This window comes from Taudactylus pleione, unplaced genomic scaffold (assembly GCF_031769625.1).
Source record: "Taudactylus pleione unplaced genomic scaffold, aTauple2 ptg000259l, whole genome shotgun sequence".
In the NCBI taxonomy this organism is placed as follows: Eukaryota; Metazoa; Chordata; class Amphibia; order Anura; family Myobatrachidae; genus Taudactylus; species Taudactylus pleione.
In genome coordinates this window covers 650272-672032 of record NW_028284661.1, presented here as the reverse complement: position 1 = coordinate 672032, position 21761 = coordinate 650272, and the positions used below count along the sequence as shown (strand labels likewise).

Genomic DNA, 21761 nt, shown 5'->3' with positions numbered 1-21761 from the left:
AGATAAATAATTTGCTTGATCTTTTATTTCAAATTTCAAAACTGCAGATATAATGGAGGAAGTTGATTGAAGGGATAAGGTTGGTAGGTCAAAATTTGTTCTATAGTCCTTATCTGAAGATGTTGTTCAAATTCTATTTCTGAAGATGTTGCTGTTTATGGCCTCTTTGGAAGATGTAATCCAAAATTCATATCAGTAATCGTTATCCAAAGTCACTTAAATAAAGTAGGAACTACTCAGAGAGTATCAACGTAGAACAAAATGTCACCAGAAAATTGCTGCCGGTAGCTGGGCATCCTTTATATAGGGCTGTGACCTGCATTGTTACATCACAATGCATTCATGCAGCTGGTAGAGGTGGCTGTTGCTTAGATCAGCTGTGGGACCAGACGCCATTGAGCAACACTCTGGTGAGAATAGAAAAGCCAGGGTTTAGAGTGCCAGAGTAATTCGGTGAAAGGGGTGGCTGAGCCCAAGAAGTGATCTGGGCCCAAGAGCAGCCCCATTCTCTGCACCTACTGTAGCTACATCTATGCCTGTGAGTGGCAGCTGGTCTGCCAAAGATTGGAAGAGTATGTTTGGTGACACAATCATTTCAATAGATTGTTTTAGAAGATGCAGATCTGAGATCTGATGCAAAATTGGACAGGTGTATAGGCATACATTGGGTGTTAAATCTGCGTCCAGGTCTCCAGTAGGATTGTGTCAACAGTCTGATCTGGAGTTTGATCCCAGGAGAATTGGACTAGTGTAAAGTCACACAATGTTATATTAGATGAATAATTTGTTTTATCCATTGTTTCTAATTTAAAAACTGCATATACAATGGATTATGGTGATTGAAGGGGTAGGGTTGGCAAGTCGCTTAAATAAAGTAGGAACTACTCAGAATTAATGCAGGAGAAAATGTCACCTTAAAATGGCTTCCAGTAGCTGGGCATCCTTTATATAGGACTGTGACCTGCATTTTGACATCACAATGCATGCAGGCAGCAACTAGAGATGTCTGTATCTTAGATCAACTCTGGGCCCAGATTCCCTGCAGCAGCAGCACTCTGGTGAGAATAGGAAAGCTGGGGCTCAGGAGATGGCAGTGTAATTTGGTGCAGGGAGAGGACTGGGCCCCAGAGGCGACCTGGGCCCCAGAGGCGACCTGGGCCCCAGAGGCGACCTGGGCCCCAGAGGCGACCTGGGCCCCATAGTCGTATCATTCACTGCACCTACTGTAGGTAGTCTTCCCTTGCCTTTAGTGGTAGCTGGTCTGCCAAAGATTATAGAGAGTATATACATACCCTCCAACATGACCCGTTCCACCAGGTACAAAATGCTCTGCTCCTGGACTTCCCACCTGATTTATGATTGCAGACACCTGTGTTTAACTAGGTCATTGATGAGACAGGTGTTTCAACCCAGGTGGCTGCAATCATACATTAGGTGGGAAGTCCAGGAGCAGAGCATTTTGTACCTGGTGGAACGGGTCATGTTGGAGGGTCTGTATATACACTGACACAATCCTTTCAGTAGTTTGTTTCAGCAGATGTAGATCTGAGATCTGCTGCAAAATTGGACAGGTATAGAGACATATACAGTATATGGTGTGTCCAGGTCTCCAGTAGTATTGTGTCAAAAGTCTGGTCTGCAGTTTGATCCCCGGCGGATTTGACTAGTGTGTATCCAAATAAAGTCATGAAACGTCATATCAGATGAGAAATTTGCTTTATCCATTGTTTCTATAGTAATAACTGCAGGTAAAATCAAGCGAGGTGTCAGTAGGGATAAGGATGACAGGTCTAAATTTGTCTTATATAGTCTTTACCTGAAGATATTATTTAGATTCTTCTTTTGAAGATGTTGCTGTACAGGACCTTAATGGAAGATGTAATCCAAAGACCATATCAGTAATCGTTATCCAAAGTCGCTTACATAAAGTAGAAACTACTCAGAGAATCAAAGTAGGACAAAATGTCACCAAAAAATTGCTGTCAGTAGCTGGGCATCGTTTATATAAGGCTGTAACCTGCATTGTTACATCACAATGCATTCATGCAGCAGCTAGAGATGTCTGTATCTTAGATCAACTCTGGGTCCAGATTCCCTGCAGCAGCAGCACTCCGGTGAGAATAGGAAAGCTGGGGCTCAGGAGATGGCAATGTAACTTGGTGCAGGTAGAGGACTGGGCCCCAGAGGCGACCTGGGTCCCATAGCTGTATCATTCACTGCACCTACTGTATCTACGCCCTTGCCTTTAACCACTTAACTGATGATTTTTCCAGCAAAACCAGTAAGAAATTGTCGGGTCCGCAGGAGATTCTGGGGAGCCAGAGGAGATCGATTCTGCACATGTGTAGAACAAATTTCCTCTTCAAAAATACAGCGGGGTGGTGTGGTCACAGTCTGCCAAAGATTGGAAAAGTATATTCACTGACACAATCCTTTCAGTAGATAACTTCAGCAGATGCAGATCTGAGATCCGTAGCAAAATTGAACAGGTGTGGAGGCACATATTGGGTGTTAAATCCAGGTCTCCAGTAGCACTGATAAAAGTATGGTCTGGAGTTGAATTCCCAGAGGACTGGACAAGTGTGTACCCATCTTAAGTCATTCAGCATCATATCAGATGAATAATTTGCTTTATCCAATGTATCTAAATTAAAAACTGCAGATAAAATGGAGGGATGTGTCTGAAGGGGTAAGAGTGACAGGCAAAAATTTATTATATAGTCCTCACCTGAAGTTGTTATTTAGATTCTTTTTCTGAAGAAGTTGCTGTTCAGGACCTTATTCCAAATCCATATCAGTAGTTGTTATTTATCAGTAGTTGTTATAGAAGTCACTTACATTAACCAGGAACTACTCAGAGAGTATTAATGTAGGACAAAATATCACCACAAAATGGCTGCCAGTAGCTGGGCATCCTTTATAAAGGGCTGTGGCCTGCATTGTTACATCACAATGCATGCAGGTAGCAGCTATACATGGCTGTATCTTAGATAAGCTCTGGGACCAGATGCCCTGCAGCAGCACTCTGGTGAGAATAGAAAAGCTGGGGTTTAGGAGATGGCAGTGTAACTCAGTGCAGGAAGATTGGTGGCATGGATCCTGTAGCAGCCCCATTCTCTGCCCCTACTGTAGCTATGCTCCTGTAAGTTGCAATTGGTCTGCCAAAGATTACAACAGTACCACACAATCCTTTCAGTAGATGCAGATCTAAGATCTGCTGCAAAATTAGACAGGTGTGGAGGCATATATTGGGTGTTGAATCTGCGTCCATGTCTCCAGTAGGATTGTGTCAACAGTCTGGTCTGAATTTGGATCCCAGGAGGATTCAACTAGTGTGTATCCATATAAAGTCACGCAGAGTCATATCATATGAATAATTTGCTTTATCTATTATTTCTAATTTAAAAACTGCAAATATAATGGAGGAAGGTGTTTGAAGGGGTAAGGTTGACAGGCCAAAACTTGTTATATATAGTCCTTACCTGAAGATGTTGTTCAGATTCTTTTTCTGAAGATGTTGCTGTTTAGGGCCTTATTGAAAGATGTAGTCCAAAATTCATATCAGTAATTGTTACCCAAAATCGCTTAAATAAAGCAGGAACTACTGAGAGAGTATTAATGTAGGAAAAAATGTCACCACAAAATGGTTTATCCTTTATATAGGGTTGTGACCTACATTGTGACATCACAATACATGCAGGCAGCAACTAGAGATGGCTGTAGCTTAGATCAGCTCTGGGGCCTGATGTCCTGCAGCAGCACTCTGGTGAGAATAGAAAAGCCAGGGCTTAGGAGAGAGCAGTGTAACTCAGTGCAGGGAGAGGACTGGGCTCCAGAGGCGGCCTGGGATGTAGCAGCCCCATTCTCTGCATCTACTGTAACTACATCCTTGACTGTGAGTGGCAGCTGGTTTGCCAAAGATGGGAAGAGTATGTTTGCTGACACAATACTTTCGATAGATTGCTTCAGAAGATTAAGATCTGAGACCTGTTGCAAAATCACGGATGTGTGCCAGACCATTTTTGCTGGATTTGAATTTGGCTCTGATCCATCATCTGGCTTTGGATTTGCCAAACCTGCCATGACTGGTTTGGGTTTGAATTTTTTTTACAAAAAAAGTAGTCACAGTGCTTGTATACACTATACGGTAGCAACAGTATACTACACAGTGGGATACAGCACAGACAAAATTATAATATATTATTTTATTTTTTTATACTTTTATAAAAACTTTTTTTTTACATTGGTGCAGATGGGCAGTACATTAATCAGCAGCTGAGTATACATCAGCAGTGCACAGCCACTTAACAGCACAGCCAAAGGAGTCTGGACAGTGGACATAGGCTACTACAGCCAGTGTAATTATTAGCAGAGTAGTGTAGCATACATCAGTGTGCTGACTCATCCCCCTACAGTCACTTAACATTAACAGCACAGCCAATGGAGTTTTGTTTCTTTTATTTTATACAGGCACTGGCAGCCGACTTTGCAGAGCTGTGCGCAGCTTGCATGCTTATTGACAAATGGTGTAGAGTCCTGGTCCCAGCGCCTTATATAGAACCAATTCTCGTGAGAATCAGACATTGGGAAGATGACGTTCGGCCTCGAAGTGGAATACGAATCATGCGGGTACACCCGAGCGATGGCTCGGGTGGACTCGTATTCCACATGTTCATAGCGGTTTGGATTCCACAGAATCCGGACTGCTCATCCCTATGCAAAATTGTACAGGTGTGGAGGCGGAATGGGTATGAACCGCATGGCCGGCGGTTCGATTCCCGTCAGCGGCAGCCCGACAAGAGCAGAGTTAGAAGCAGCGGAAGCCCGACAGCGCTGGAAATCCCGATCGTGGATAGGTAAGTATCTACTAACCTAACCTAAGCCCCCTAACCCTCCTTAGGGGTGCTTAACCCTAACTTCCCCCCCAAGTACCTAACCCTAATCCCCCCTCTAAGTGCCTAACCCTAACCACCCCCTTTCCCGCTGCTTAAACCTAAGTCCCCCCCGGGGGTGCCTAACCTTAACCCTCCCTCCCCCTAGCCTAACCCTAACCCTCCCAGGGGGGTGCCTAACCCTAAATCCCCCCCTGGAGCCCTAAACCTAACCCTCCCCCCCACGGCTGTCAGCATCACTATGATTGGGATGCCGGGCGCCGGTCTCCCGGCGTCGGGGAAATGCAGGCGTCTACATCTAGACGCCCGGCATTTCACCCTTGCCGGGATATGACAGTCGGGAAGCCGGCTGCCGGTATTTAGGCAGTCGGCTTCCTGATTGCTTCCCGTGGAGGCATATATTGGGTGATGAATTGGTGTCCAGGTCTCCAGTAGGTTTGTGTCAACAGTCTGGTCTGGAGTTGGATTCCAAGAGCATTGGAATAGTGTGTATCCATTTAAAGTTACACAATGTCATATCAGATGAATAATTTGCTTTATCCATTGTTTCTAATTTAGAAACTTCAGATATAATGGAGGGAGGTATCTGAAGGGGTAAGGGTGACAGGCCAAAATTTGTTATATAGTCCTTACCTGAAGATGTTAATCAGATTCTTTTTCTGAAGCTGTTACTGTACAGAACCTTATTGGAAGATGTAATCCAAAGACCAGATCAGTAGTCGTTATCCAAATTGCTTATATACAGTAGGAACTACTCGGAAAGTATCAATGTAGGACAAAATGATACCACATAATTACTGCCAGCAGCTGGGCATCCTTTATATAGGGCTGTAACCTGCATTGTGACATCACAGGCAGCAGCTAGAGATGGCTGTAGCTTACATCAGCTTTGGGCCCAGATGCCCTGCAGCAGCACTCTGGTGAGAATAGTAAAGTGTGGGCTTGGGTTTGACCAATGCCACGGGGTGTGACTAGTGCTGTTGAGGGCATATATATGAGTATTATATATAATACTAGGTTATTTGACCCATTATAAGCTGAACCCCAAACTTTGACTCATTGGCACTCTCAATCTCTCCGCACTACTATTTCTGTCTATCTGACACTACCAGGGAGACAAGGATTGTAAACAGAGACAAAGATTTGAAGTGAGCTTGGGATATTTGTTCCTAGAGTCTGGGAGAGCCAGAGAGCTTGAGATGTTTATTAGGTAGAAGGGGCATTGGTCATTATGTTTGATGTTAGCATCAGAGGGATAGGTATTGGTAGGTGACTAGCTCATAGGATCTATAAAGGAGCTGGAGTTTATAGCATAGTGTGACTGGCAGTGCCCAGAAGCTAGGGAAGGTTGTGCAGAGAGAATGTGCCAGGAAGCCATGATAAAATGTTACTTAGTACCATGGAAATGGATGGTTAGGATTTGATATAGAACCTGGTGAGTAAAGGAAATTTATATAAAACCAACATCTGTTCAATGTACTCACAGAGGCCTATCGTCTAGGTATTGTCCTCGCGCCACTGCATGTGATCCGGGTGCCGACTGCCAGGCTGTGCTATTTGGAGCACTGACTGTAGAAGGGGAAGGAGCAGCTTCTCTAATCATTCCAATACTGGACTCCAGTTCGAGTACACAAAATCACTCAGATCCAGTTGTGACAAAGGGCAGACTAGATGTGCCAAGTGGTTCTTATCTTCCATCAAATTCTATGGGCCTGATTCAGACCCGGATGCTATTTGCTGACGATCGTTCCAAAAAAGGGGCCGGCTATTTAAATTGAGTGCTCGCTCTTTGCGGTTTGTTGACGCCTCTATGTCTGAGCGAGTGAATGAAAAATGCGCTCGCTATTTTGTAAAGACGCCCCTTTGCCGTTCGCATCACACGTCACCTCCGGTATTTATTAGATTAATCTGGTACATCGAAAGGCATCTGAACTGCTCGCAGTGCTTGTGGTAGGTTTTTCTTACCGCTATCACTGCGAGCAGTTCAGGCTAAAAGACAACCAAGTGACGTGGTCGATGACGCTCCTTTACTAATTATGCACTCCCATTAAACGCACTTTTGACCGTTAGGCACACCTGCGTTCAGAACTCCACTCCCCCGTTTTCAAGCACCTTCCCCTGTTACCACCCACAAACGGTACATTCTGTCAATCAAATTAGCAGAAACCTGGCTCCAAAATCCCAATGGCTGTGATCCTGACAGTTAGTATAAGGGTTCGGTTTAGGGGTAGGATTAGACTACGGAGGGGGGAGGGTTAGGCTCTGGGAAAGGTGGGCTAGGGTTAGGAGTAGGATTACAATACTTACCTGCATGCATCAGCATTCCAACCTTTGGAATTACACTGCCAGGATTCTGATCGCCAACATAATCAGTGCCGGGATTGCGTACAAAACGTGAGTTGCACCCAGCATTTTCTGGGTATGTTCTTCATTTTTCTGTCTCTAATTAATCGTCACGACAGTTTACAGATTATCTATAATACTGTTCTATTCCAGCTATCCCAAAACCCATACACTCTCTCTCTCTCTCTCTTTCTCTCTCTCTCTCTGAATCTCTTTCTGGATCTCTTTTTTTCCTTCCACCTCTCTCTTTTTTCTGCTGTCCCTGTCTCTGCTAATCTCTAGCTCTGTGTCAGGATGTGCTCAGGCAGTGATAGTGACTTGTGAATGATGGAGATGCATTGATAGCGCAATTACATCACCTGCTACCTGAACTTGGTATGGCACAAGGCTGGACACTTTGTGAAGATAGATTTTAGAACCTAACTGTGAATCAATGGTGCGCGATGTGCATGTTTGGGCCTGTGTGAATTGAGTGTTGATGGCAGGGAAAAGCAGGTAAGTATTAAGTGTATATGTGTGTGGCTAACCTGCCTCAGTGGAGTATGGAAGTGTGTGGGCACCATGCACGATAAGTCCAACATGCACGCACACTCCAATGTGATAACATAATTTTTATTACTACTTAGCTGTATGCAGTGGCATATCTATAATGGGTGCAGTGTGTGCAGGGCACACGAGCCCCCGGGTCCAGGGGGGCCCCGCACCACACACCCTGCACCCATATTATTTTAAACTTACCTGCTCGTGGTCCCGCGGCGGGTGTCAGTGCTGATCAGAACACCGGAAAATGAACACCACGGCCATTTTTCCGGTGTTCTGCGCATGCGCAGTAGACTCTGGGCACACTCTAGTGCCCGGAGTCTACTAACGCTCCGGTGGCTGGCCAGCCGAGTCAGTTGGCTGCCGGCCTCCGGGGATAAAGCCCTACTTATTGCCCTACTTATTGCCAATAGCTAATACTTGTGTCAAACAACTATACATACGAAACATAATACAATAACAGTAATAGGGCTAATAAATAAATTATAATTACCCAGGTTCTGATAACATATAATAAATATATTAATATAGAGTAATAATCTATAAAATTAATCTAAGTGTAAAACACACAAACTAAGGTACAGACGTGACCACTCAAACCAACTAGTGAATACCAATAGTGAAAAGTGTATACCAATAAGTACTATAATGATGTGAACGTGTCAAAATATAAATAAAATGCTCAGTATAAAAGTGAAAAATCATATGATAATAGATGAATATAATGAAAGTGCTTAAAAGATCAAAAGTGAAAAGACATAAATATACTGTACATGAATATATATATATAACATTATTTGCGGGCCGGGTGCAGGCTACGCCGCCTCTGTGTGATGTGACCTGGGGGTGGGGCCACAATTGCCGATGATTACAGAAATACCGGAGCATCCTGAGGATGCTTCGGGGAGCTGTAAGGGCAGCATTGTGACCGACTGAAGCATCCTAAGAACGCTCTAGGTGGCACTGCTGCATAGATTCTGGCCGCAGGGTGCCATTCTAGTCACCCTGCTAGCCAGATGAGGCTAGCAGGAAAAAGCTCAGAGGGCCAGACCAAATGATTCCAGGGGCCTTATACGGCCCCCGGGCCTGAGGTTCCCCATCCCTGCCCTACATGAACATAATAGGAAAATATATATTAATGTTATCTCTAATCAAAAGTTTAGATTATATTCATGCAAGAAGTAGAATTCTATATCACTAAAGAGTAGTTTATCTCAATTTATTATACTGGAGCAAAATTATATTGTATTACAGATTATCATATATATTGGGATATTTCATAAAAATTTTGTATTTCGAGATAACTGTATTGTTCTACTACACAAATAAATTGTCCCACACTGAGGTATTGCCTACCCTGTTAATTTTGGCACGTGTCACTTTATGACCAAGCACTTTGTGAGCCCTTTGGAACATTATCTGGATTTGGGACATTGCATACATTTCCAGCTACTAGACAATTTCTAATTTTAAGGATCTGTTTCCATTTGCGTTGGAGCAATACCTCAGTGTGGGACCATCGCTAATTAAGGACAACCTTGAGACTGTACATGAGCCGGTAATTCTACTATAATCTCCTTGCAGGACACTTACTACCCTAAGACTCAATACTAGTGCTTGAATTTATTTCATACTATAATTGGTGCCTCAGGGTCTATTTACATCTATGGCTTTTCAGGATTCATCAATTGTTGGTTGAATATTTGACCATCTGTCTTCAATTATTATTTTAATTGTTGCTTTGAACATTTTATATGTGATTTGTTAAATTATATGTTTACACACTTTTCTCAAGCGCTGCTTTCATCTTTCGTATTCCTTTTCAAGAGACTAACTACCTCTATTTTGCAGTTCCTTGCAGCAGTAACTTGTCACAGTACCCTTCTCTATATTTATTTATAGTCTCCTTTGCCTCTACTAATATACTGTACAGCAGTTTAATCAATCATAGAGGTTTTAGAGTTTATTTATTTACGTTGGTGGATGAATGTAGCCATATATTTACTACCACTGGTTATAAGATACTTTGTGACAGATAAACATGTTACCATCTTGTTTCTATCTCATGGCTACTATATAGTTACATTCAGGCTAAAGGCACATCATAGAGCTGATATTAATCTCAGATGATATGCAGGGGATCCCCTAATATTTTAATTCTATATCTCTTATGACTGTACAATATAATACTTAATAATTATATCAATTATATAGATATACTATATTGGATTTATATGAAAACTGTCAATTAGGGTTATAAATACATGCTTTAAATTCTATATTTGTAAACAATATATTTGTTGTTATAGACCAGGGGAGACTAACCGATTCAATTTTAGGATTTATTTTGGTATATGTCCCCTTTTTTATTATTATTATTTTTTGTTTCCTTATTTGTATTGATAATTCTGTGGAATTAAATTTTTTACAAATATTTCGCTGTTTTTTTATTTATAATTATTAATAAAAGTAAAATGTTATATTTATATTGACCCTTTTTGAGTGCACTGCACAACCGACAACACTTTTTTCTTTTTATGTTTCTGAATTACACTTTGTTGTCAGCAGTTGCACCCTCGTGGTAATTGATTAATATCAATATAATTTAGATATATTTGAGGCATCAGATTTATTTTCAGTAATTATATTAGATACCTGTGCAGTTTATCTTTTCTTTTGCAATTGGATACATGCTTTATATATCATACACATTTAACTAGTGATTCCAAAATAAGTTAAGAGATGTAAAAAATCTGCAATATTAATTTTTATTTACAAGCAATTCAAATCAACAGAATAGCAAATGCAGTGTAGTGATAAATATTCTAATTATATGTATGCTTCCTTATCTAATTACATAACAAAAATACAAGCATACAATCGTTAATGATAATGAAGGAATACACATATTATCTACCTTTTTTTAGTTCTGAGGATCCCTTTCCCTATGGCTTCATACCTCCTATCTCCAGCACCAACGTCAACTGAACTCTTACTCCTACTGTTACTACTACTCCTACTATTTTAACTGCAGACTGACAACTCATATTTATACCCCTAATCTTTATACATCTATCTGGGCTTTTCTCATGGTACCTTGAAATCCAGATAAAACCAGAATCATGGTTTGCTTCAAAGTAACTACCAGAACCCTTTACCATTTTATTGAAACCCTGGCAAGTGACATAACCTTGTAAAATAACCAAATTAACCTTAGCTCCATTCTAAATGAAATAATTCTAATTTAGGTCAAGGCTCTATGATAATAACCTTCACTTCTTTGGGGGGAATTCAATTCAATGCAAATTGAATAGCGCCGGGGGAAGCTCCCAAAGCTATTCAATTCACCGTGCTGTTAAGTCAGAGAATGCCAGTTCTCATGACTTAACATGGGTACTTAGGCGCAAGAACCAGCATTCTCTGACTAAAGTGCTGGGCTGTTAGTGCCGTGCTAAGCAGCAAAACAGCTGCGCGCCCGGCACTTTTGTCGGATTTCTCCTCGCATTCACAGGGGGGTGCGAGAAGAAATCCTTAGCCTGCCCAAACACTGCATTGAATTGAATAGCTTCGGGAGCTCCCTCCCGCAGCTATTCAACATTGCATTGAATTTAATTCCCCCCTTTATGCTTTCAATTGCAATGTGGCCTTGAAAAATGCCTTAGTATATTTGAACTTCCACAAATCTAGGTGACTTAATCAAAATAAACCTCTTGTTTACAACAAATGGGTCTATTGTCTGACACTGATTTGAGTTTGATGACATACCGCAGTGCCCCTTTTACACAATGCCCACATTTGTGCCCCTTATACACTATGCCCACAGTAATAGTGTCCCTTATACAATGCCCACAGCAGTAGTGCCCCTTAAACATAAAGGCCACTGTAGTGGTTTCCCTTACGCAATGCCCCACAGTAGTGGTGCCCCTTATGCTGTGTCCCCAGTAGTGGTAGTGCCCCTTATGCAGTTACCACAGTGATAGTGCCCCTTATGCAGAGCCCACAGTAGTGGTGCCCCTTATGCAGAGCCCCCCTTATGCAGTGCCCCCAGGAGTGGTGCCCCTTATGCAGTGCCCCCCTATGCAACGCCCCCATTAATAATCTCCCTGTAATAGTGCCCCCAATAGTACACACCCGGAGATGCACTATAGACATATCGCCCTTGCAATGGAGGCTGCAGGTGGGAGGGTTAGGCTACGGAGATAAGTTAGGGTAAGGTTGGAGGGGGAAGTTTAGGGTTAGGTACTAGATAGTGGGTTAGGGGAGAAATACTTACCAGAACAATAAACAATTTTCCAGCATAATTTTTAAATATTCTGTGATCATGTGAACACTCTGATGATGTGACCTGACTAGAGTCTAGCCCCCGTCCATTCCAAAAGGACAAAGGGAAGTCCAGTAGGGGTTGCAGTCACTATGTTGACATGTCACAATGTCGAGTTATGATGTTGAGATTTTTAAAAATGTCGACATGGAACATCACTCTAGGATTTATACGGTCAAGGAACCCAGAGTTATGTTTTTATTGAAACCTCCTAGTGAAGGCGTATTTCTACTTCAGTGTCCATAGGGTATCTACAAGATACCAAGGGGTATAGGCGATGGTGGCAGACATTGGGCACCTCAGAGTTAATTTTGCAGCCTCCCAGGATGAACTGGGGTCCCTCTCCTATACCCCGCCCCCGAGCCAAGGCAAATCAGTTTCGTAGGTGCCTGGCTCGGAGTCGGATCACCTCTTCAGAGGGGCGCTGTTGGACAGCCCCTGAAGTTTCTTCCAGCAGCTTTTGCTGCGATGATATGAACGGGCAGCAGGGTCAAGCTAATTAGAGGTCCATGCTGCCACTCCTTCACCCCGCCGGGCCAGAACGCCGGTACTGATCTAGGGATGTTGGCGGGTACCAGGGTCTCAGCTAGCGGGGACCCCGTTATTCCAGACTGTGGCCGGATTCATGGGGATTCAGGTAAGCTGTCGGAACCCGCGGTGGGTTACCGCCGATTCACAGTCTTATTTGTTCCTAGGCAGGGGGCTCCCTGGGGACAGGCTGCGTGTGGAGCAAGGTACTGATCCTCTGCTTCCACTAGACCAACAGGGACAGCGGGCTGCAGCAGAATGGAAAATGCTCCAGCATCCCAGGGGTTAATCACATGCCTGGGGTGTGTGCTTTCCCTGTCTCAAAGGCGGCGCCTCCCCCACTGCACAGTGCCTTTCCATAGCGGTCTGGCAGGCTGTGGCAGCGTTCCTCCACCGGGCCTGTCTCCTATCAGCTCCGCGGCGGCCATTTTATAAAAATGCTGAACGCTGCTGGATTCTGATACAGGGGGCATCGCGGTCCGGGTCCCCTGCATACCTCTCCTCCGCTGAGGTCAGTGTATGCAGCACTGTTTCCTACCAGGCTCAGGGCCTGATTCAGAGCTGGACGCTATTTGCGCTCGCCCGTTCAGAAAAAGGGGCCGGCTATTTAAATTGAGCGCTCGCTCTTTGCGGTCTGTTGACGCCTCTATGTTTGAGCGAGCGAACAAAACATGCGCTCGCTATTTTGTAAAGACGCCCCCTGGCTGTACGCATCATACGTCATCTCCGCTATTTATTAGATTAATCGAGTACATCGAAAGGCGTCTGAACTGCTCGCAGTGCTTGTGGTTGGATTTTCCTACCGCAATCATGCAAACAGTTCAGGCTAAGAGACAACCAAGTGACGTGGTCGATGACGCTGCTTTGTTAATTATGCACACCCTTAAAACGCCCGTTTTGACCGCTTGGCATGTCTGCGTTCGGATCTCCATTCCCCATTTTCAAGCACCTTCCCCTGTTACCACCCACAAACGCCTCATTCTGTCACTCAAATTAGCAGGCACTCGCTATTTTGCGAACACACGATTTCCGACCGCACTGACTGGTTGGCGCATGCGCATTACAACCCATACGCATGTGCAGATGTGCGAACATCGCTCAGAGCGAACGAGCAGCCGCTTATGAGTGGCTCTGAATCAGGCCCTCTGTGTCTGCGTAGTTGATCATAGTGCTTGTAGTGCAGGTGATTTATTTCTGCATTGTATGTGACTATATTCTAGCGCTGTCTGACTGCACTTCACTTCTGTCAGCTATTTTACTATCCCTGTCTTTCTCTCCCTTGCGGTGCTGCAGGGTGCTTATTGCCTCACAGTTAATATGATAAGTGTTTTACTGTGTGGTGTGTCACATACACATTGTTTACACTCATCATGTCTGAGAGTGAACGTGATTATTCTCCTCAGCTAAAATGTACCACATACTCAGTACTGTTAGCAGAGGGTGATGTGAACACTGAGGGTTTCTCACATTTATATAAAATATGTATTTGTGAGAATTGGTATTTCACTCTGCCATATTTATGTAGTAAGGGCCTGATTCAGAGCTGAACGCTCTGACCAGAGCGCTCGCTCTGAATCAGGGCCCTCCTACCTTTTTTTGGAGCGTCCATGATGATGGTCGCGATGGTCTTGACCATCGCGACCATCGGGTTTGCGACGGAGACCCTGCGGTAGGGTCTCGCTGCCGCAAGCCCTGGAGTGATTTTGGCTCTATCAGAGCCAAAATCACTCCCACTGACATCACTAGTGATGTCAGTGGGTCCGGCTTCAGACGGTAGGCGTTCCCATGGGAACGCCTCCGTCTAGCAGCCACGCCCCCGGCACACCCACCAAAGGGGGCATGCTGTCAATCAACATCAACAGCACGCCCCCTTTGGTGCGAGACCCGGAGCGATGGAGAGCCCGTCGCTCGGCGGGTCTCGCGCATGCGCACGACGGAGCTCCCTCCATCGTGCGCATGCGCAGTGGGGGAACATCGACCCGCTTGCAAGCGTACTGCCGCTCATGAGCGGGTCTGAATGACCCCCTAAGTTCCTGCGGCTTGGCAAGCATCAGACAGGGCTAGTATTTTGCTTTACTACTATAATGTGTATATATGTATGTATATGCTATGTGGTTGCATTATACCCAGTGCATGCTGTGTGCTATTACCATGCGGTTGTGCCTGTAGGTATGACGTACACCCTGCTGCTCCACTCTACCTGTTACGAGGCAGGTATGTGGGGAGAAACAGCTAATTCTCCCTCCCTGGTAGTTCACGCAGTGTTCACAGTAGTGTCTCTCTCTCTACCTTTGTACAGAGACTTACTACTACCAGTCCATGTTGCAGGGATTTCCCTTAAGTCAACACGGGGCACGCTTTAAGCAGAATCCGCATATTGCTTCCCTTTCGCCTACTCTTCATTTCGGCGATGAAGTTTCGCGTGTATGCCACGCTAGGTAGGCGGTCTGGGATTCGCCAAAGTGAAACTTTTTCACCTGCGCAATACTTTCTCGCCAAAGCAAAACTTTTGCGCCTGTGCAATACTTTTTCGCCAAAGCGACATTTTTCGCCTGCGCGATACTTTTTCGCCTGTGCGATACTTTTTCGCCAAAGCGAGACCTTTTCACAAATGCGAAGTTTCGCAGGCGCAAAACTTTTATGTGTAAAGAATATTCTGCGGAATTTCCTTCGTCAGTGATTTCACAGGAATGTTAGCTGCAGGTTATCCATTTCCTGTAGTTCATTGCATGCCTAGTGAGTACTGCAACCTTGCCTATGTTCTATCGAATGCTATGTATCGCAAAGTGGTACTTTGTTGGAAGTCCATATACTCCCTTACAGGGGGGGGCTTCCAGACCAGCTATGACTAAGCTGGGTAGCCAGAGAATGGAGCAAGGGGCAGGTGCCTTGGACCCATATATGTTAATGAGGCAGCCTTGGTTATAGGTCTCCTCACTTCTAGAATTTCCTCGGCAGCAGTGTCGGCGCGCCGCTCCCTGTGGTGGCGCTCATGGAGAGCTGATGCAGACTCCAAGAAAGAGTTGGAATGCTTACCTTTTAATGGTGAGGTCCTCTTTGGCCCTGATCTGGGAAAAAATTGTGAGCACTTTGGCAGCAGCTAAATCCGCATGTCTGCCATTGGCCCAAGTTCCTTCAGGGTCTGGGACTTTATCTTTTTGGCCCTGTTGGGCCCAGGGTAAGTCCAGCGAACAGTCCTGATGGGACAGGCTTCCCCCTGGAGGACCCCAGGGTGGGAGGCCAACTTCTTCAGTTTGCCCAGTGCTTGTATCACACTACTACAGACACTTGGGTAGGAGAAGTGGTCTCTCAAAGGTACGCCCTCTTCTTACGCAGAAGGTCTCCCAGATGGTTTTTCACCACAGGCCTTCAGTCAGTTCAAGACAAGGCCCTGGAATTCCAGAAAGTAGGGCACTCTATGCTCCAAGAAGGGGTTATGGTGCCTGTTTCATTGTCTCTGAGAGGAACAGGGTTTTACATCCATCCCCTTTCTGGTTCTGACACCCAATGGGTCCTAACAGCCTATTCTCAACCTCAAGTCCCTCAACAAGTCTTTGAGGGTCCCTTGGTTCAGGATGGAGACCCTGCGTTCCATCATATTGGCTATGGAGCCTGGGGATTTTATGGTGTCCTTGGACACTCAGAATGCCTACCTGAATGTCCCAGTTGCTTTAGCTCACCAGCGGTTCCTCAAGATCGCAGTGGTCAGTCAACATTTCCAGTTTCAGGTACTGCCCTTTGGCTTTTCCACAGCACCTCTGCTGTTTACCAAGGTCATGGCAGTTATGGCAGCCCACCTGCGGATGCAGGCAGTCCGCCTGTTACACTGTCTGGATGACCTTCTGCTATTAGCAGAGTCTATGGGGGTACTTCAGGGCCATCTGCAACGGACACTATCTGTGTTGCAGAATCATGGCTGGCTGATAAACTGGAAGTGGTTCTTCACAGACAACGAAGGATCTTTGAGAAAGAGGAAAAGATCCCTGCGTTACAGGCAAGATTCATATTTGTCTTCAGAGTCGCCGAGTGTCTCTTCACTTGGCAATAAGGTTACTGGGATCCATGGTGTCGAAGTTCACCATGGTAGAAAAAGCCCAGTTTTCACTCCAGACCTCAGCAGAAGTTGATCTTGTCCAGATGGAATGGGTTGCCCCATCGGATAAAGACACTGACAATGGTGCTTTCTCCAGAGGTACGGCTGTCTCTGGCCTGGTGGCTACAGACGTCCCACCTCAACAAGGGACGCCCCTTTTGGATCTCAGACTGGGTCCTCCTAATGACGGACGCCAGTCTCCAAGGTTGGGGGGCTGTGACAGGTCCACACTTCTTTAGGGAAGGTGGCCGACAGCAAAATCTGTTCTTCCAATCAACATATTGGTGCTTTGAGCGGTGTTCAGAGCTCTTCATCAAGCTAGTCTAGTTCTTCACGGAAATCCCGTGCAAATCCAGTCAGACTATGCTACCACAGTAGCTTACATAAACCACCAAGGAGGAACCAGAAGTCAGGTGGCCCTGACACAGGTGTCCCGCATTCTGGCTTGGCGGAAGGCAATCTCCCAGCCGTCTCGGCAGTGTTCATACCAGGAGTCCTCAACTGCAAAGCAGACTTCCTCAGCCATCAGGACGTGCATCCAGGGGAATCCAGAAGGTGTTTAATTCCTAGTGAACACGTGGGGCCTTCCAGAGATAAACCTCATGGTCTCCTGACTGTGTACGGGTCAACAACAAGTGACAAGGAGGCTCTTCTGGTAGACACTCTGTCGGTCCTGTGGACCTTCCAGTTTGAGTTTCTCTTCCCTCTGTTCTCCCTTCTTACTCGAGTACTTCGGAAGTTCAAGCAAGAAGGAAGCACGCTCCTGTTGATAGCTCCAGTGTGGCCCAGACATCACTGGTACTCAGTTCTTCGGAGTCTCTCCATAAACACTCTGATGCTGTTGCCTCAACATCCGGACCTATTGTCTCAAGGTCTTTGCCATTACCTGGGTCGTCTGTCTTGATGACGTGGCTGTTGAGACAGCCCTTTTAAGGTCCAGGGGTTTTTTCTAGCTCTGTAGTTAACACCATGCTCAGAGCTCGGAAGCCTGCTTCTGCAAGAATTTACCACCGAGTGTGGCATACTTTCTTTGAATGGTGTTGCCCTAGAGGCTATGATCCTCAGGTGTTTGGGATATCCAGGGTTTTGGCTTTCCTACAGGTGAGTTTAGATCACGGTCTTCGCCCGGAAGGTGCAAGTTTCTGCCCTGTCAGTGTGGTTTCAGTGTAGGATTGCTACTCTTCCTGATGTCCGCACCTTTATGCAAGGTGTACTTTGTATTCAGCATCCCTTTGTTCCACCAGTGGCTCCTTGGGATTTGGCTGTGGTCCTGAGGGCTCTCCCAGGACCGCCATTCAAACCACTGGGCTCGGTGGATTTCAAATGGCTTACAGCTAAGACTGTGTTTCTTCTGGCCATTGCTTCGGCCAGAAGGGTGTCAGATTTGGGGGGCTCTCTCATGTCGCCCTCCCTTTCTGATTTTTCCTAGGGACAGGGCGGTGCTTCGGACTCGTCCTGGTTTCCTACCTAAGGTGGTATCTAGTTTCCCCATTAATGAGGAAATTATAGTGCCGGCCTTTAATTCCCCAGACCTCTCAGCTGATGAGGCCTCCTTGGATGTGGTACGTGCTCTAAGGATTTATGTTGACAGTACCAATTCATTTCGGAAGTCGGACTCTTTGTTTGTCCTCTGTGGTTTCCGTAAGAAGGGTTGGCCTGCCACTAAGCAGACTTTGGCAGGGTGGATTCGCATGGTGATTTCTGAGGCTTACATTCATGAGGGCCTACCTGTACCATCATCCGTTAAAGCTCAGTCTGTGGGTCCTTCGTGGGCAGCTCGTCGTGATGCCTCTGCTGTTCAGCTCTGCAAGGCAGCCACATGGTCTTCTGTTCATACCTTAGTGAGGTGTTATGCATTTGATACCTTCGCCTCTCAGGATGCTTCCTTCGGGCAGCGGATTCTCCTTTCAGCACAGGAGCATCCCAACCCTTAAAGGATACTGCTTTGGGACATCCCCAAGGTATCGTGTGTATACCATATGGACCCTGAAGTAGAAAATATGAGATACGGTAAGAACTTACCCTTGTTATCTCTATTTCTATGAAGTCCATAGGGTTCCACAGGACTCCCGCCCTGTCGCACCTGTACTGCAGATGGGCTTTCTTCTGGTCACCAATTTTTCCGTCTCCTTCTGGTGAGAATGTGATTCTTGTGTGTTCCAGACTTTCTTCTCTCTCTTTCTTCTCCTCCTCCGGCCTGTGGCTTATGTAACTGATTTGCCTTGGCTCGGGGGCGGAGTATAGGAGAAGGACCCCAGTGCATCCTGGGAGGCTAAAAAATTAACTCTGAGGTGCCCGATGTCTGCCGCCATCGCCTATACCCCAAGGTATCCTGTGGAACCCTATGGACTTCGTAGAAATAGAGATAACAAGGGTAAGTTCTTACCATATCTCATACTTTCACAAGCAAAATAAATAGCTAAAATGATGGGTAAGAGTCTACAGTATGTGACATACGTTATGCAGCCTTTTTTTGTGTGTGTAAAGTGCGTTCAATTGTCTATTTTCTTCATGATGTACAGCAAGAGCTGCTGCTTAAAATGGCTTTTACGGAGGTAAAGGTCATAAAAAGTCCCTGTCACAAACCTCTAAAACAGATTTTGTCAAATTTGCACAATCATATTTTTGTAGGAAATAATGTTTGTTAATATACATTTATGTAATTTTTTAATAAATAATAATAATAATAATAATAATAATAATAATAATACTACTACTAATACAGGTTGAGTCTCCGATATCCAAAATGCTTGGGACCAGGGGTATTTTGGATAATGGAATATTCTGTATTTTGGAATATTTGCATATCATAATGAAATATCTTGGGAATGGGACCCAAATATACACATAGAATGCATTTATGTGTGATATAAACCTTATACACATAGCCTGCAGGTAATTTTATACAATATTTTCAATAATTTTGTGGCTCAAACAAAGTTTGTGTACAGAAATTAAATACAGGTATGTTTCATATACACCCTATACACACAGTCTGAAGGTAATTTTATACAATATTTGTAATAATTTATGCCTTAGACAAAGTTTGTGTACATTGAACTATCAAAAATCAAAAGTTTAATTTTCTCAGTCAAGCCAAAAAAATACCGTATTTCGGAAAATATTTGGATATGGGAAACTCAACCTGTAGTTAATTGAGTGCAGAAAATACCTCCAAGTCTGACCTATGAGTTACTTAATATTTTTCCACTCTGCAGGCTGCAGCTCGTCGTGAGTCACTGACAAGTTTGAACCTAGCAAAGAAAGAAAAGTGGCGTAAACAAGCTGAAAATAAACAAGAAAGTGGTGCAACAGATCCTGATAAATAGATATATGACAAATGATTAGTCCTTCTGCATGAGCTTCTCTGTGTCCATATCAACTTTTTAAAAATGCTGCCAGTCACCTTTTCTGCATTACTTTATCTATTAATCTCTGGTTATCTGGGTCTATGATTTTGCATACATGCATTCATCACTAAGTAATATGCAATATCTATTATAAGTGTGTATTAAAACAGTTACCCACATACATTGTGTTTGTGTTAAAAATAAAAAAAACTTTTTGAAATGCGGTCCACATGCCTACAGTTAATATGCAATAGACACATTTGGATTCATGTCTTAACATGCAAAGTTATTCTATATGCATCTGTTGCTTGGGGAATAAGTGTTGCACCGTGAAACTAATCTCATGATACAGGTTACGTGTTTGCTACATGATTCCAGGCCACTATACAGCTGCAAAAACTGTAAGTGCAAGCTTTGGGCCTTTATTCCGAGATTGACGCTAATGCAGTTGTAACTGAGATCTCTCCCAGATCGTAATTGCTAAAATATGCTAATGCTTTTAAAACTTACCCGAGCATAGAGATGTCCACTGCTGCCTTCTCATATCTGTCCGACGACGTGCAACAGTGTAAACATCGGTAACATTGATGCACATCAGGCAGCCATGCAACCTCTAAGTCAAGTCTGACCTGTCTCAAACACTGGGCATGCAGGCAGCTTTGCAACTGCAATTCTTGCAGATATGGTGATGCACAGGAGGCATCACACCTCCTGCTGCATTACGTATCCGAGCTGCATTGCCCAACGCAGCATCGAATATTTTGCTGGACATCGGCCGGCTAAGGTGACCCATGGAGTCACACAGTTGGCCATCACAGTTAAGATGAAGAAGCCAGGAAATCTCCATCAGCCGACGGAGATCCTGGCTTCTTCTCTACCCGCCAACAGTGACAACACGCCTCCATTTTGGGGAATGGAGGACATCACTGCCCCCTTCCCTCCCACAAACAGCAGCAGACTGCCAATAACTGACAGTCTGCTGCCAGTCTGCGAGCGGGATCGCATATCTGTTCTGCACAAGTGCAAAACTTGTCATGCGACTGCGCAGATTCCAGAACATCGGGAATCTGCATTCAGCAGTGCACTAGCATGCACTGCTGAATCAGGCCCACTGTGTTTAAGATAGCAATAGCTAATTTATGCACTCCCATGGAACGGCATGTAACTGGTCAGACAAGCCTCTGTTTTTGTAAACATCCCCCCTCACCCCGTTTCCTTCTCCAAACGCTGACCACCTGTCACTCAAGTAGTGTGTGAATCCTCTGGGTGAGCGTAATCGCAATGCAATTGCTGCACAATGGCTAACAATCGCTCAACCTCTGTAAATATCAGCATTGCGTAAATCACGGAATCAGGCCCTTTGTCTACAATAAAGTGTTTTCTCACTTGATCTATTGCTGGTCCTGGCAATTCCTTCCAGCTATACAGTAATCAGGACATGGGACACGGGGCCTGATTCAGAGCCGCTCGTAAGCGGCCGCTCGTTCGTGCCTACCGATGTTCGCACAACTGCGCATGCATACGGATTTTAATATGCATGCGCAAACCAGTCAGTGCGGCCGAAAATCGTCTGCTCGCTAAATAGCGAATGCCTGCTATTTTGAGTGTCAGAATGAGGCGTTTGTGGGTGGTAACAGGGGAAGGTGCTTGAAAACGGGGAGTGGAGATCCGAACGCAGGCGTGCTTAAAGGTCA

The 21761-nt window shown here is 44.8% G+C and overlaps 1 protein-coding gene across 1 annotated transcript in view; it reads left to right on the top strand.

The window, feature by feature from the left end:
* FAM162B (family with sequence similarity 162 member B) overlaps positions 1 to 20046 on the top strand; it is a 48674-nt gene extending 28628 nt beyond the window's left edge. The window contains exon 4 of the mRNA XM_088480995.1: positions 19936 to 20046. Coding sequence (XP_088337121.1) covers positions 19936 to 20046 — 111 coding nt within the window. The remainder of the gene's footprint in view (positions 1 to 19935) is intronic.
* Positions 20047 to 21761: the final 1715 nt, after the last annotated feature.